Below are 16,729 nucleotides of genomic sequence, written 5' to 3'. Positions count from 1 at the left end.
ACAAAATGGGAAACCTGCTACAAATGGCTTTGTCCCAGTTATTCCCAAAGTTGCTTCTTGTCATTTTGTGCCTTCAAGGCATTTCTGATTTATAGCAACATTAAGGTGATGCTATCATTTGTAGTTTTGGAAGAAATTTTAGCTTTCTCTGGTGCCACACCAAACTATAGATCCTAAGATTCCATAACAAGGAGTTAAAGGGGTGTCAAAACTGCATTAATTCTGCAATACAGATGCATCCCCTGTCCCTTAATTTAAGTTGTTTTGTTTTTGGGAGCTGGTTAACTCCTCTAAAAATAACTTCTGTTGCCTTGAGATAGCTTTGGATGTTTCCGATTATTGCCTGCTTTCTGCCCCACGGAAAAGATCAGAGCTCCGTTTGTTCCACAGCTGAGTCTCTCTGATGCCTGGAGGTGGCTTTGCATTCATTCTGCCGGGGCGATCTGGATTAAGCCTTTCCTGATAATTCCTCTCGGATGCCTGCTGACGCATGGCTTGCACATGCACAAAAAAAGAGACCTTGCTTTCCTTTTGCACCGGGCGCATTTGTGGGATCCGTATTCCAGGAGGGTCCGCAGCCGTCCAAATCCAGCCATATTTTAATCCTGCCTGCAAGTGCCCTCAACTTTTGCAGAGCTCTGTCTCTAAGCACCGAAATACAGGACTTAAATTTTGTATTTGTTGCTTAGGTCTAAAGAGCGATAAAGAGGAAAGGAGGAATAAAGTTGCCATAGAAACAGGAATGAGTACATGTGCGTTACGGATTTGGCGTAAAGGTTGGCTAGGTGCAAAAAGAAAAAGGAAATAGCTAATTTGGCAGCCAAATGAATGAGCACCGATCGCTGGGATCCTCTACTAAGAAACTTGTGGGTTTTTCCTAGTATTGTGTCCGGCAAGGACTAATAGTCAAATGTAAATACGCACATGGGGATCGATTGTCCTGTGCAACCCTTGTGTTGAAAAGCAACATTTTGCAACATTAGGATGTCCAGTCACCCTCTTTACAAAAGCAATGGTTTATAAGGGCAGTTGTAATCTTTCCTTTGCAGGTTGGGATTGACTTCACAGCCTCCAACGGGAACCCCAGGGACCCCACCTCTTTGCACTATATCAACCCGATGGGAACCAACGAATACCTTTCAGCCATTTGGGCCGTGGGGCAGATCATCCAAGACTACGACACGTAAGTCAGCCTTCCAAGGTGGGGATCGGCTCTGAGGATAGCAATAGATGCCAAATTTATCATGGGAGTGGAACAGGCAGGCAGGAAAAAGCAGCCTGATCCTGCTTTTTCCAAAAATGAGTCAAAAGCGTACATGTGCACCATTGCACAAACACACCACCTGCAACTTCCAAATACTTCCCGCATCCATCCAGATGCCATCCATTTGCATGTCGGCCACACAGTTGCAAGTGCGATGCTCCACCGGTACAGGGCATCGGTGCATTGGTGTGCGAGTGATACATTGGCAAAACACAATTATAGGGGGGCCCCATACATGCTTGCTTCACCCCTTTCACCCCTTGTTAGACTGTCTTGTTTGTGTACTATATATACTTATGTATAGGTTTAGAAATTTAGGTTAAAAAATTGAGCCAAAAAACCTGAGTTTACTTATCCATGGATCAATGTAAGTACTGTATTTTAACTCTCATACACACACACACACACACACACACACACGGTGAAAGGCAAGAACCCCTTTCTATTCTCTCATCCATCCAGCCTTAAGACTGAGTACAAATAGTTATGTCTGCTGGAATTGTGTAAGTTCTTTGGCATTGTTTTTCTTTGCTTTGTCCTTTGCATCCTTCGTTACATGCCCCTAGGTTTTACCCTCGACTTATCCATGGGTCATATCAAAATCCATCATTTTGGCCCCAAAGCCTGCCCTTGATTTATATATGAGGTTGACTTATAGTTGAATATATGTGGTATGTTGCAATTACATCCATTGGAGTTGTTACATTTTCATTTCTTTGCTTTGCCGCAGCCCTGCACTTGCATCAGGGCAGCGGCGAAGATGCACATTGAGTCTGACTACCCAGCTTCTTTTTGCTCCGGTTTTTAGCCCTGGAGCATGGCTTCGGCCTGGTTTCCAGCCACTTTTGAGGTGTGCGTCATCTAAACACCTTGCCTTCAAAGCATCTGGAAGCCGCTTTCTTTGGCCCATCTGTTTCACCCCATAAAGAATGGATCTATGAAGCCACTAGCTGGGGTAACTTAAATGGAGCTCTGGGTTCAGAGGCACTCTCTCAGCTATTGATCTGGGCAATCTGTGGTGGCTTTGGACTTTGGGATTTTGGATTTCCAAATAAGAGATACTCAACCTGTGTAAATATGCAGAGGTACCTCTATGCAACACTCTTCCAGACCAGTGATATTCTGCAACACAGGTCAATTGTGCCATTATGCAGTTTGCAACTGCAATGTGCAACAGTGATGTGCAATTCACAGCCACAGTGAGCATCTACAGTGTAACTGTGGGTGTTACTGTAGATGTACCTCCACTTCTTCCACTATTACGGAATACATTTGTGGCACCATAATAAATAATTTACCCCATTTGCATAGCGTGACTTACACATGCATATGTCAGTAAACCTTTTACGAATTTATTTTTAAAGGATGTCCAGCCCTGGCTAAATTCATATTCATTTTCTCCTTTACTTTCTCATTCTTTTCTTTTTCACTGTAGAGATAAAATGTTTCCTGCTTTGGGTTTTGGGGCCCAGTTGCCACCTGACTGGAAGGTAAATATAGTTCTGTCGCTGCATACTTTTTCATGCTTACAGTGCGCATTACCTTTGCTAGAATGGAGCATTGGGCAACTCCTTTTTCATCCAAAAAACATGCAGGGGTGCCTGCGTTGGCCATATAGCAAATCATAACAAAACCTCACCAAACAGTGATACCTTTATTGGCCAACTGAAATGCACAATATACTTGTTGCAAGCTTTCGAAGTTCCACTGATGCTTCTTTATCAGGCAAGGTGCCAGATTTATATGCCTCCACCTTTTTCTTCAAGAGCATCTTCTTAATTTTTGCCCCAACCAAAACCCGGCCGAGGGCCATCCGCATTGATTCCAATGGACCGCCCAGAACAAGGCCCAAATGCAGCCATTGTGCCGCAAGGACCAGAAATAGAAACAGGGATGATGGTTAAAGATAAGAGAAGGATAAATCATTTGCTTTGTTCTTCCGATGCTCTCCTGTTGCCATGGTGCCGCAAAATGCTTTTGCAAAGAGATGATGTGAATAAGATATTTGGCGCACAAGGAGTCCTGTTGGAAATGTCAGGGAACGTCTTGAAAAGCTAAGCGCTCAGCAGCAAGAACAGCAAAGAGCCTTCTTGGGAGGCACTGAGTAATAATAATAATAATAATAATCCTGCTTTTTTTTTCCAGCTTGGGACCCAAAGTGGCTTATGACAGGTTTTCAAAATAGCACAGTTAAAAATTCACCAAACATATACGTTCAAAAGTGATTAAACTATTACAAAATTAAAGTTGGCACTTTTACTTAACACGGTTTTATGTATACTTAGCTAAATAGCAGAGGCACTAAGAAACCCTGTTAACTTTGAAGATGTGTATCCAACAGCGTGATGTGCATCAGTGTGCCATGGACATTTTTATGGCTAATCTTTATAAGCTGCTGAAGAGTAACCTTTTGGGCTGAAAAGTGAGGTTACCTAAGTACATAGTAACTTTACCTTTGGCCCTTGGAACGGGGCATTAAGAAAACACTGTAAGAACATACCTTGAAAATTCAGTGCCTTGTCATATTTCTTGAGCTGTTTTTAAAAAAGCCCATTTTAATCCCCTTTTTAATTTCTCCCTTCTAGGTTTCTCATGAGTTTGCCATTAATTTCAACCCCACCAACCCTTTTTGCCTTGGTAAGTGATATGTGTTCATTCAGAGAGCTTCCAAGGGCATCCTCAAGAATTCCACACATTGAAAAAGACACAAAACCCTATTAATGTGATAGGGTTAATTGCTAGACAATGATCTTTTCCTTTCCTTCCTTCTTAAATCTTCATCCCTGTTTGCAGATTGGTTAATAAAAGGGATGTAAATTGTTATTAGTGAATATACAGTAGGCCCTTGGTATCCGCTGCATTTTGGTTTGAGGATACCAAAATCCATGGATGCCCAAATCCCATTAAATGCAATGTGCCTCTTATATAAAATGGTAAAATCAAGGTTGCGTTTGGGGATTTATACATTTTTTTAATATTTTCAAGCCATGGATGCTTGAATCTGTGGATAAAGAATTCATGAATATGGAGGGCTGGCTGTACTTAGATAAAATAAGGATAATAATATTAATAATTCAGAGGGATAATAGGGTCATCAGGTAAGACAGCAACTACAGAATATGTGGGAAGTCTTAGGCCACATCCACACTGCAGAAATAATCCAGTTTGACACAACTTTAACTGCCACAGTTCAATGCTATGGGATTCTGGAAACTGTAGTTTGTTGTAGCTCGAGAACGGAGGTCACCATGGGATAGAAAATGGAGCTCGCCTGGGTTTTGGCACCAAGAGAGAGCCCTCAAACCTTAGCTTTGTGTCCTCTTCTGCCTCTTTAAAGGTGTAGAAGGCATTGTCCAAGCCTACTCCAGCTGCCTGCCTCACATACGCTTCTATGGACCGACCAACTTCTCCCCCATCATAAATCACGTGGCTCGGTTTGCAGCCCAGGCAACACAACAACAATCGGCAACCGTAAGTTCCTGCACATTCTTGTCTTTCACATACTTCCAACATTTCATAGATGAAAACTGGGATGTGTGTGGCCAAGCAACGTCAGAGTGTGGTCAAGATGGAAAAAGTTATAAGGAAGAACACACACAAAGTTGCAGCGGTTTGTTTTTGCCTGAGTTGACTGGGAAGGGCAATATCTGCGCTCTCCTCTCCTACATGCTGACTTACCTGAATGCAAACTACTTTTCCATGTTGAATTCAGTTTGCAGCCGCTGAAGTAAGCTGAGGACAGAGAGGGAAAGTGGAAAGAGGAAACTGGGACAATTTAAATGAAGCTGAAAAAGTGGGATGGCAGAGGATTAATGGAGACTGTCCTTACCAAACTAGGTCTCCCAGAGTCCCAATCCAACAGTGAAAACCATTACACCACACTAGGATGCCCCAGGTTGCACCTCTACCATCTCAACATGTCCCCATACATGTCCAATGCCATGGCCAGAAATATTCCACAGCTTGAGCACCCATAAAATCTAGTCTGGTGCTCAAAAACCACCACAGCCTTTTCAAGGGTCTGACCATTCCTTCCTTTGCGCTCCTTTTCCCCCCAGCAATACTTCATCCTCTTGATCATCACGGATGGCGTCATCAGTGACATGGACGAGACGAGGCACGCTGTTGTCCAGGCCTCCAAGTTGCCCATGTCCATCATCATTGTAGGGGTAGGAAATGCGGACTTTGCGGCCATGGAGTTTCTGGACGCAGACAACCGGATGCTTCGGTCCTACACGGGAGAGGAGGCGGTGCGCGACATCGTCCAGTTTGTGCCATTCCGTGAATTTCGCAGTGTGAGTACGCAAGGTTGCGCCAAGGATCAGAGAGGGGTGGCAGGGGAGAGATACACCTAGTCTGCAAGAAATGAGGCTGGACTCAGCTACTCAGTGCCTTCCTTGGTTTTTTCCCTCTACAAAGATATCTGAGTTCCAAATTGGGGTGCGGTGGGGGGAGTATGGTCCCATGCAGAGGACCCAAATTTTAAAAAATGGAAAATATATTGCTCCTCAAAGGTGGTAGTGATGAGCAATTTCAAAATATTTTAGCTCCAAGAGTGGCCCTCAAGAAAAGGACTGTAGCTCCATTGCAGGTGCCTGCAGCTTTCCTACATAAGACTCATATATCATTTCAGTATATCGGCTGCCATTCAACTTGCAGCTGGATGGGTGAAATCACTAGGCTGGAAAGCTCTAAGTTTGTATCTACACTGTAGAAAGATGCAGTTTTACATCCCTTTAACTGCTAGGTCTCCCATCCTACAGAATTCTGGCATTTGTAGTTTGGTGATGCACCAGCACTTTTTAGCAGAGAAGGCCTTTGTAGAACCACAGATGGCAGGATTTCATAGGATGGAGCTACAACACTTAAAGTGGTATCAAACTGCATTATTTCTACAGTATGGATGCACGTTAGGTTGGATGAAGATCCCCATCTGCTGCTTCAGCTTTTGCAATGGCTGGTTTATAAAATACCTTGTGGCGCACTGTTAGAGCAATGCCAAATGTTCACATGGGACCCATGGTGCCATTCTTGTGTTTCAGGCGCCGAAGGAGACCCTGGCCAAAGCCGTCTTGGCGGAGCTCCCACAGCAAGTGGTCCAGTATTTCAAGCAACAGAACTTGCCCCCCATCAATTCAGAACCAGCGTAAGGCCAGATCTGTCACTCTTTGCCTGCATGTCCCCCCAAAACTTGTCAGTGCCAAGCTGCATGTCTCATGTGGTTTCAGACAATCCGTACTTTTTCTTTCACCGAGTTAATTTAAAAACAAGCCAAACTCAGATCTCCCTGAAAGTTCAACATGCAACACAAGAAGCAGCAGCATCTGGACCTGTGCTCAAAATTCCTGGGCCAAACAAAACAAACACCCCACCTTTTGTCAATACAGGATGTTTCCCCTTCTGTTACGGCAAGTACCAACTTTTAAGTATTTGAATGTACTTTGTAAGAGTTTTTTCTGTGTGGAACGAAACATTTTTACAAGCCGTGAAATTCTCGCTATCTCAGTGCCCAAAGAAACGTGGACAAGTTCATGGATGTGTCGTACTCGTACCTCTCATGTGCGCTCTCTCTCTCCGTTTTTATACTGTGTACATGTTCTATTTGTTATACTCAGGTTAATAAACAAACTTGGACTCTTTGCAGAACCCTCATGTGGTCTCTCCTGAGCTCTCGCGGTCAAAGTCTAGGCACTAAGCGGAACGGTCAAGAAATACATTTTCGACACTTCTGTCTTAAAAGGATCAAGTCCTGCCAGAGACTTCCCACCCATAAGTTTCCTTCTGAGCTGCAATGGTCAAAGTCTCCCCTAATTTTGAAAATGGAGGGATTGTTTAAAAGCAGTTGGATGGCTAGGAACCACAGGTGTGACAAAATAACAAAACTCTGAATGAGTGGACAGAAAAATTGACATGGCATACTGTGACTGCCCCCAGCACAACAACTCCTTGCCCTCTATCCCATTTGTAAAAGTTACTTTTTTGAGTCAACTATTCTCAGAAACACGCAAACATGTGGCGGCTAATGGAGCGCACTAAAGAATCAGCACTGAAGCAAGGCATTTGATTGTATAGATCTCAAAAAGCTATGCAAGGCACTCAAAGACATGGGGATGCCACTATATCTGATAGTCCTGATGAGGAATCTGTACCAAGGACAAGAGGCCACCGTCGGAACAGAATTCGGGGGAACAGAGTGGTTCCCAATAGGCAAAGGGGTCACCCTGCTTGCTTAATGTATATGCTGAAAACATCCTAAGAAAAGCAGGATTAGAATCAGAAAAAGGAGGAGTGAAGATAGGAGGAAGCAACATTAACAACCTAAAAGATGCAGACAATGATACCATAATATTAGCATAAGACATTCAGGAATTGGAAGAGTTAATAAGGAGGGTCAAAGATGAAAGTGCAAAGGCAGGTCTGATGCTGAACATAAAGAAAACAAAAATAAGGACCACAGAAGAAATTCCATCTAGATAACAAGGAAATTGAAATAAAGAATTCCCATATATAGGATCAAACATTGACCAAAATGGGGACTGCAGCCAAGAAATAAAAAGAAGGTTTGGAATGGGAAGGGGAGCTATGAAAGAACTGGAAAAGAGATTCAAGAGCAAAGACATACGACGGAGCATTAAAGTTGGAATGAGAGCAGGACAGTGAAGGAAACAGACAGAAAGAAAACCAACTCCTTTGAAATGTGGGGCTGGAGAAAAGGACTTAGGATGATCCCATGGACAGCCAAGAAGATCAACAAATGGGTTCTTGAACAGATCAGACCAGGGCTCTTTGGAAGCAAAGATGATCAAGTTGAGAGTGTCGTACTTTGGCCACATCATGAGAAGGTACGAATCACTAGAAAAAACAATAATGTTAGGAAAGGTAGAGGGTAGAAGAAAGAGAGGAAAACCACAAACTAGATGGATAGACTTGATCAGGGGGGTTATTATGGGCAAGGGCTTATTGCAGCATCTGGGCAAGACTGCAGTGGAGGATAGGGATTCTTGAAGAGGTCTCATCAAAAGGGTTGCCATGAGTCGGAACCGACTCAAGGGCAGCTAACAACAACAACAATTCTCAGAACTCCCCAGCTATCATGTTCACTCTTCCAACCAATGGCTGAAATATTCTGGAAGTTGTAGTCTCCCCTCCCAAATTTTTCCCCAAGCTCTAATCACCTTGGTCCACAAAGAGGCTAAAAAGGAAGCATGCTACCTGCCTCCCTCACAGTATATTTTAGGGGAGGGATTAGGAAGACAGCAGCCTCCATCTGTAGCAGAAATCTCTTTTGAGCTTGCTTGAGTGACTGATCTTAAACAGATATCTCTCTTCTCTTTCTTCCTACCCTTTGCTCTGCCACACTGCATCTGATTAGCATGCTTCCTCAATGGAGCTGTGAAGCTTGTCTCTATTTTCAGGAAGCTTCCCCATTCATCTTCTGCTCACACTTCATTAGTTTTTAATTGACACTCCAGCTAATTGAGCAATGTCTCACCTTCCAGTGCATCAATCAGAACATGTCTTTCTTTCTTTTTCTAGTGTGCTTTTAAAACCCAGTTGCTCTGAGGCAATTGGGCCAGAAAGGCTTTCCCATCTATTTGCCAATAACACAGAACTAGAGAGACAGAGCTATGAAGGAAACTTTTAAGGTTCTTTATCTCTTTCTAGGAAGAGGAAAGGCAGTAAAGATTCAATCAGCAAGGCTAGAGGCAGATAAAAGTGTTGAGCAAACAATCAATAGTACATTTTCCTTTCAGGAACCAGCAGGTAACATGGGTAAACTGAATGTGTGCCCTAAGAAAGAAACCAACAAATTGGTCATGATAAACAGATGGTTCTTCAGGAATGCCTGTCCATCATTAACATGTTTAATCATTAGTCTTTGAGGGGGGAAATATGTCAGTTTTCATGGTATTAATCTTTGTAAGCATTAACATTTAACTTTTGCTTAAATAAACCCAGTAACTACAGTAAACTTAGACAATGAATGTTGTGTTCCTGTCCAACAGCATGACCAGTTTCATCCCAGGTTTGTAGAAGACATAAGGATAATCCACTCTCTTGTAAATAGTCCCTTATACTTGTAGGTAGTCAGCCTTACCATGTTCAGCCACTCTGAAAGCACGCATAACCAATTCATTTTTAGAAAGCTGCATGGCAACCAAGAGGACTGATTGTACCAAGAAGTCCCTAATAACCTCTGAAGGAAGCTCATAATTCCTCAGAGCGCTGCAGACGCAATTGGGCCAGTTCAGAAATACAGAGCAGCAAGGAACCTCAGTCAATGAGAAGCCAATTAAGTACAGCAGGAAGACTGAAGGGACAATTGTGAATGGCAAGATCCAAGCTTTCTTTATATATACATATATAAAAAAAGATTAAGAGTTTCTTTAATCAGACGCCACCCTAAAACTTTTGCTAACAGTTCTCTTGGCAGTATGCACAGCTCACCATCTGCTTGGTTTTGCTCTCTCCCTGCTGCTTTTCAAGGATACATTAAAACAAGATTTAAAAACTACAAGAGAGCCAGCCCACATGGCAGTGCCTGCCAGACGCTGCCAGACATCCTACCTCCTTAATATTTCTTTGCAAAGCCAACTTGCAAACACCCCCACCAACATCATCTTTTTGTTCGCACTTAAAAAAAGAACAAGATTACACCTATCTACCCATCCTTACCCTTGAACTGCAAGGACTCAAAGCCTTATTGCCTCTACATCCTCCACTGGATGAAAATTCGCTGAACAAAATCCCCTGTTGCCCCATCTATACTCCCTCCCAAACCCAAAGACAGTTTTGGGGGAAGGGAGAAGAGAGAGACACATCCACAAAAACAGCTTCAGTACATTATTTTGGTATTGGGAGGAAGAACAGACAGGAGAAAAGTAGTATGCTTGGAAGATGACTGGATGACAAAGAAAGCATTTGTTTTAACAAGTCCCACCCAAGCACCTAAGGGATTGAGATGAATCCTACAGCGGGTTGTCGAAGAAATTGCTGCCGCGAAAGACAGAGGAGACGATCTTGCCAGTGGAGTTGATGGTGCCTTCGCTGTCTGAGCTGGACTCGGAGTCACTGCTTCCAGAGTAGGCTCCCAGGCCGGGCAGGATCCCAATGCAGACGGCCGCCGAGGGGCAGTGGAGGGCGGAGACACTCATGGAGCTGCTGCTGCCCAGAGGAATGCAAGACGGAGCTTCTTTGCAAGGAGAAAGAAAAGCAGGTTACCAAGGAAAGACAAGAAGAAAAGTTGCAAGGCATGCTTCTGGTTTCTGTCACATCGGAGCCGGGAACAGTGTGCAGCCGGCCCAAAGACCTGCAGCAGATCATTAATTGGCTACAAGGAGCACACAACTCCCTTGTCACAACAACTCTATTGGGCAGAATGAAAGTGCTGGTTTGTTGTCATCGCTGTGTGCCTTCAAGTACTTTCCGACTTACGGTGACCCTATCATGGGGCTTTCCTGGAAAAATTCATTCAGAGGTGGTTTGCCATTGCCTTCCCCTGAGGCTGAGAGCATGCGACTTGCCCAAATCACCCAGTAGGTTTCATGGCCAAGCTGGGAAATGAGCCCTGGTCTCCAGAGTCATAGCTCAACACTCAAGCCGCCATGCCACACCGGCTTACCTTAAAATGCTGGTAATGGTCTATAAAAGCAGCTGAGTTACAGGCTACCTGAAGGACCATGCTTTCCCATATGAACCTGCCTGTGTTTTGAAAACTTCTGGAATGATTGTTCTTTCTGTCCCACCACGTTCACACCTACATTTGATGGGAACACAGGACACAGGGCCTTGTTGGTGGATGCCCCTAGGCTCTGGAATTCCTTCCCCCAGAAGCTATGGAATACGTAAGCATATATCTTTTGTATATCACTAAGAAGATGATGTCCTCTGTGGACCACCAAGTTTAAAATGTGGTTTCTCCATATTTTCCCCACCAAAAAATCCCCAAAACAACCAAAAATACCCTCTCAGTTGCACTCTTGAGAAAGAGGTAGGACACCGACCCACCTTAATGCATGGCCCTAGTCCTCATCCTAAAATTGCTATCCCTGAAAAGGTTCCAGTAGTGAGGCTTCACCATTTCAGGATGATTGTTTTTCCCAGGCTTACAGGCCATAAACAATGGCTTGAAGGCCACATGTGGCTTGTGGAGAGTGGGAGGAGATTCTAACACCTGTGCTCCATGGGAAGCCTGGGAAACCTCATAGAGCACTGGCAAAATGGCCAGGCGTAGCTACAAGGGACTGAGGACAGCTAAGCCTTCCACAGCTAATTAGAACTTTGCAAGTTTGCTGAACAGATGGAGAGCCAGGATGTGCCTCCGACTGCAGTTACACAACTTCTTGGGTAAGTGAAAAGCAAATGCTTGGCTCAGGGACAGTAGCTATGAAGGATGCATCTCAACCTTGCTCGCCTTTCTTGTCTCTGTGCTCTCAGCTTCCTCTAGCATGTCAACCTTAGGAAGAAGCATGAGAGGGATGCCCAGATTCTTTGTTTCTGAGCCTCTCTAGATATGCTGCACTGAGGAAACAAACAGAGGTTTCCTGGAGCAAAACAGAAATGGAGACACCTGGAGGATTCTGACCCATCATTCACAATCTGCAAGCTGGCACTTGATCTTCAAACCACAGGTATTTAAGCACAGTATATTGTGGGTTCAGAGTGTTTTGAGCTTCAGAAAGATGCAAACTGGCCACAAACCTTCCAAGTCTGTTACAAGTCTGTCAAACAGCTGGCTTTCAAAGGGACAGCCCTTTTAAGTCTGTTTTAGCATTTGAGGGGGAAAAACCCAAAAGGAATCCAGTAGCATCTCAGAGATTAACTCAGAAGAAAATTCTTCTAAGCTTTCATGATTTTAATTAATTCTTCCCAGTTAGTCTCAAAGGTGCTATTGGATTCTTTTATGCCTTATTTTATGCTAAAGCTTCTGGCCTGCTAGTCTTGAAGTGCCAAAGCAAGAAACTCTGTCAACAAGACAAGAATAGTAATCTCAGTTCAAACCTTGGCTTCAGACTTTGATTTGTTAGGGACACAACAGAACAGATGACTTGGTTTGGACACAGCTCTAAGTTTTTTTTCCTCCTTGTGAAGTTCTGTTTATTGAAGTCATTCCATCTGGTCTGAACAACAAACGAGCAATTTCCCCATGTCTAAAGATGTTTCCTTATAAATGCTAAGCCAGAATCGACCATTTCATGTGAACATAAGCCAGAGAGGAAACATATGGCATCATCTTTGCCCTCTCTAACCAGTAAACAGGACTCAAGGCACATCCTACATGAACACCCTGCTCCATCCAACCATAAAACAACAGCTTTCTTGAAATAGGCTGGGCAACTACCTGCTGGGGATGCTCTAGTTGGAGTTCCTGCACTGAGCGGGGAGTTGCATTCGATGGCCTAAGTCCTTCCGACTCTATGACTCCCCTCCTTACAAACAACCAGTGAGATGTTTGCAAGGACAATGTCACCAGTGCACAGCCCCCTGAAAAGCCATTGAACGACATGATTTCCTGTCTGATGAACACACATACCTGGAGCCTTGTCATGGTCAGGATCTGGGTCAAGCTTCAGTCTCTTCACACTGTTGGCACCATCGGAACTGCAAAGCAATGCAACAACAAAAAGAGCTTTGAATTTTGAAGTGTCAACACATGTGAGAAGTTTCACTGACCATGCCTCCATGCATCCTCAGTACAAGGAGGGGGGATGCACTGCATTTGTTCTCCAAACAAAAGTTATGCTTTCCTGGACCCTATCACTGAACTTCAGAGGCTGTGGGAAGTCTCCAGCATGATCATGGAGGGATATTCTAGCCCATCTCGCCAATTCAGAGTTGGGGCTGGTCTTTGCTGTGCCCAGTTCCCCACCAAATAATGGATTTTGGCTAGAACAACTGGCTTTGTGGCTTCCAAAAGAACTAACACTACAGGCTGAGTCTCCCCTATTCAAAATTCTGAAATCCAAAATATTCCAAAAACCAAAACTTCTTGCATGAGTGGCTGAGAGAGTGACACCTTTGCTTTCAGATAGTTCCATGCACAACTTCATGCAAAGCCTACCTTCTATGTTTCACAGCTCCTGCCAATAGCTTTGCCTGAGAGAACTTGCTCTTGCCTTCTACGGATTTCACTGACAGCTTCTTCTCCGCCTCCTTCTTCAGGTCAGCACTGACCCCCACTTTGGCCAAAGTACTGTGAATTCAAGGTTAAGGATCAAAAGGCACTTGAGGAGGGAATTGGAGTGGAAGGGTATTTAGACCTTAGACCTTGGGGGAATTTCTTCCCAATGCAAATATTAGCTTTGGATAGGGACTTTCCTGAAGATCAAAGCAGAATACCAAAAGGTTAAATAACCTCTCCATGTTCTCTGTGAACCCAATATTTATCAATTTCTGTCAACTAATGCTCTTTTGTTTGTAAAACCTCACAGACTAAATGCAAACATACATTTACTATTGCCTGCACTCTGGCCCTTATTTGACTGGAATGCTCTCCACCACATTTAAGATAACTCCCTGATGCCACCTTGTGGAGAGTTATGAATGAGGAAAAGTCATTTGGAAAATTCAAAATAACCCCTCAAACCTAATCTTCTAAATGGACAACTGGAGAGTTATTACAGCATGTCTACCTGCTACAACTGAGGCCATAAAGCAAGTGTCCAATAACTCACAGGCAACCCACTGCTAGATGCACTGCAGCTCCATCCCATATCATGCAAGTCAGCTGCTGCTCACACCTTTGTTTTTCACATCCAGTGTCCCTTTCTGTGCTGGAAAATTCTTGTTTGGGCAGGCTTCACACGCAACCAAGGACCCATGCCAGGCAAATGCCAGGATAAACACATTCCTCCGCCAGACACAAAGGCAACATTGAGGAACCCAGCTGCCCTCCAGCAAGGCACTGCTGGACTTGGATGACTGAATGAGCACAGCAGTCCTGTTGCCCTCATGCTCCCCAAAGCAAACCCCTAAGCAGGAACTAAATATAAATCCCAGCTGTCATCCTTGATACATCAAGTGTAAGTAAAAACAGGCACAGAAGACCAGTAAACATATGGAGATGGAGCCATTTTGTGACTATCTGCACCAAGCCTGCCTCTGAATGCAAGCAGGGGCTCCCTTCTTGCCATCCATTTCAAGTGATCACATAATTGCTCCTAGGCAGCATCTAGGACCCGTACATTTGCCTCAGACAAAAAGAAAGGGCAAAGGGGAGAGATTTTCTGCTACACTTAATCAGGCAATACTCAAATTCAAAGGAGGGAGGAATGGGTCTTAAAAAACCAGAAACAAATCTGTCTTTAAAAACCAAGCACTTCCCGCTAAGGAAAAACGGTGCGCCAATGAGCTCAAGACATCTACTGGTGTCCTGGTTCTCCATGGAAAAGAGGGAACTGAGCAAACCCTTGGTCTTCAGTTCACAATCACCCCTTTTCAGAGCTGAAAAGTTCACCTACCCCTTTTTAGCTCTCAAGCCAGAACAAGAACAAGAAGCATCAACGACAAGGATATTCTGTACTCGCTGAGCTCTTTTAGGTCTTCCTCTCGACGCTGCTTTTCTATCAGCGTTTGCTGCCGTGAAACCTCATCGAGGAACTTGGTCTCGTCTTCGTCTAGGCCTCTGACCATGTTTTCTGAAGATGACAGGAGAACAGCCATGGTTACTATGACAAATCTTTGACTAGGGAGCCACTGCTATCTTGGTCCTCCATTACCGCATGGTCCCATTCTGGATTTGATGGTTCTCATTGTGCTTTAAGCAGCTAGGGAAAGCGAGGCCTGTAGGTCAAATATGGGTCCTGGGCCATACTTTTACAACCTCTAAAGCCCTGCCCCATCACTCCCAATTTAAACAAAAATTGGTGCATGTGAGAATGTGCAGAAAAATACACTACCTATATGGCCTACTCAGAATCCATTTCATTACTGCAGTGGGGATGTGTGACTGTTTTGGGGAGCAAAAGACTCACAAAGGGAAAACATATTAAAAATGGGCGTGCAGGTCCCATGTGGGGTGTGAGTCAAACATCCCATAGCAAGGTTTAAAGTAAAACTCTACAGGAATCTGAGAGATGTAATGGGACTAGAAACATGGAGTGCTGAATCTCTCTATGGCAGGATCCACAGAGGTGCTTCCTCCTAACACTTACTAAACTTGAACTGTTCTTCAAATTCCTGCTGCTTCTTGTCTTTCTGCTCTTGGAGTCTTTCATAGAGCGATCGGGGGTCATACACTTCCTCGGGACATTCTGGGAGATGGAGAAGAAACACATTTTACAGGTAACCATTTTGAAACAAATTAATTAGGCGATCCTAATTAAACATAAGGAAAAGCATGCTGATGGTGCAAGCCATTCCACAGTGGAAAAGACTACCTGGGAGAATGGAGGTTGTCAAATGGAGGTTAGACCCGACATGGATGCTTTATCTATGCATTTCTGCACTGGCAGACATTAGGGATAAATGACCTCTATCACAGGGTTTTCCTAGAAAGATTTGTTCGGAGGGGGTTTGCCATGGCTTTCCTCTGAAGCTGAGAGAGTGTCACTCACCCAAGGTCATCCAGTGAGTTTTTTTGAGCTATGAGGCCATGTTCTAGAAGAGTTTATTGCTGATGTTTTGCCAGCATCTGTGATTGGCAGCTTCCTGGCAAAACGTCAGGAATAAACTCTTCTAGAACGTGGCCCGAAAATCCCACAAAAAACATGGATGCCAGCCATGAAAGCCTTCGACTTCATGTCATCCAATGGGCTTCCACGGCTGAGCAGGGATTCAAACCCTGTTCCCCAGAGTCAACGTCCAGCACCCAAACCACTACACCACACTGGCTCTCAACTATTACTAAGTTGTTTACTATTACAACAAGGTACCCAACTATTCCTTTGAATTAACCAACACTCTGCCTGCTGCCCTATTCGTTCTAGTTTTCTTCCAGGGCAGTATCTTGCATGAAAGTACAGCAATGCTACAAAGTCCTCCGAGTGTCTCTTTTCTGGAATCCCATGACCATCACATACCTTCTGGGTCTTCGGGTTTCCGAACCTTCTCCCATTCCTCCTGTCTCCGCTTGCGTCGCTCTTCGAGCTCCGCCTCCGACACGAACCTCTTGTTGATCACTAGCTCAGCACTACCTTCTCCTCCATCCATGTTGGAGTAGTAGCCTGTGCGCAAAGGGAAAGGGTTAGAGTCTGGGCCATTCCTACTCTCTGCACACAAAAGGTTTGCACACATTGTAAAACTGGACAGTTTGGGTTGTACTCTAACAGCTGGAGAAGGACCCCTGAAGATCTGGGCTGCAACATCTAACCCAGGAAGGGAAGAAGGAAGGTTAAGGTTGTACTTAGAGCCAAACAGGTTATGTAATACGCAGCCAGATATTGGTTTGTATTCCTATTTAGGCCTATTCCGTTCCATACTAGGCCACAGGAAACAGACTACTGTGTGTGTGTATATATATATATA

General features: G+C 44.2%; 3 protein-coding genes across 6 annotated transcripts in view; 2 read left to right on the top strand and 1 right to left on the bottom strand.

The window, feature by feature from the left end:
• CPNE2 (copine 2) overlaps positions 1 to 6,903 on the top strand; it is a 38,841-nt gene extending 31,938 nt beyond the window's left edge. Inside the window, exons 11-16 of the mRNA XM_042437384.1 lie at positions 1,050 to 1,183; positions 2,700 to 2,754; positions 3,850 to 3,901; positions 4,602 to 4,735; positions 5,323 to 5,559; positions 6,307 to 6,903. Of these exons, the coding sequence (XP_042293318.1) occupies positions 1,050 to 1,183; positions 2,700 to 2,754; positions 3,850 to 3,901; positions 4,602 to 4,735; positions 5,323 to 5,559; positions 6,307 to 6,414 (720 nt within the window). The 3' untranslated portion in view covers positions 6,415 to 6,903. The remainder of the gene's footprint in view (positions 1 to 1,049; positions 1,184 to 2,699; positions 2,755 to 3,849; positions 3,902 to 4,601; positions 4,736 to 5,322; positions 5,560 to 6,306) is intronic.
• Positions 6,904 to 10,094: 3,191 nt separating this feature from the next.
• PSME3IP1 (proteasome activator subunit 3 interacting protein 1) lies at positions 10,095 to 16,418 on the bottom strand. 2 transcript variants are annotated; one of them, XM_042480836.1, is made up of 6 exons: positions 16,285 to 16,418; positions 15,418 to 15,516; positions 14,780 to 14,901; positions 13,326 to 13,459; positions 12,798 to 12,865; positions 10,095 to 10,457 (listed from the first exon to the last, which is right to left on the bottom strand). In XM_042480836.1, the coding sequence occupies exons 1-6, from the start codon at positions 16,412 to 16,414 to the stop codon at positions 10,234 to 10,236; spliced, it is 777 nt and encodes a 258-aa protein (XP_042336770.1). In that variant the 5' UTR covers positions 16,415 to 16,418; the 3' UTR covers positions 10,095 to 10,233. The 2 variants fall into 2 exon arrangements, with proteins under 2 accessions (XP_042336770.1, XP_042336771.1); XM_042480837.1 differs by having other exon boundaries at positions 10,095 to 10,454.
• Positions 10,454 to 16,729, top strand: part of RSPRY1 (ring finger and SPRY domain containing 1) — a 34,069-nt gene continuing 27,793 nt past the window's right edge. The window contains exon 1 of one of the 3 annotated variants that reach the window (XM_042480832.1): positions 10,454 to 11,895. The gene's annotated coding sequence lies outside the window, so the exon portion shown is untranslated. Of the gene's footprint in view, positions 11,896 to 13,455; positions 15,548 to 16,368; positions 16,487 to 16,729 lie in introns of those variants that run through there. The other 2 variants (XM_042480835.1, XM_042480833.1) reach the window with 2 other exon arrangements.

The sequence above is a fragment of the Sceloporus undulatus genome, chromosome 8 (genome assembly GCF_019175285.1).
Source record: "Sceloporus undulatus isolate JIND9_A2432 ecotype Alabama chromosome 8, SceUnd_v1.1, whole genome shotgun sequence".
Classification (NCBI taxonomy): Eukaryota; Metazoa; Chordata; class Lepidosauria; order Squamata; family Phrynosomatidae; genus Sceloporus; species Sceloporus undulatus.
The sequence above is the reverse complement of the archived record's forward strand: the minus strand, read 5'-3'. Positions and strand labels throughout refer to the sequence as shown.

Coding starts and splice junctions, on each gene's coding strand:
- PSME3IP1 (XM_042480836.1), bottom strand. CDS start 16,414: ATGGATGGAGGAGAAGGTAGTGCTGAGCTAGTGATCAACAAGAGGTTC. Junction 14,902..15,417: donor TGAAGAACAGTTCAAGTTTA/GTAAGTGTTAGG, acceptor TGTCATCTTCAG/AAAACATGGTCAGAGGCCTA. Junction 10,458..12,797: donor TGACCATGACAAGGCTCCAG/GTATGTGTGTTC, acceptor CTCCTTGCAAAG/AAGCTCCGTCTTGCATTCCT.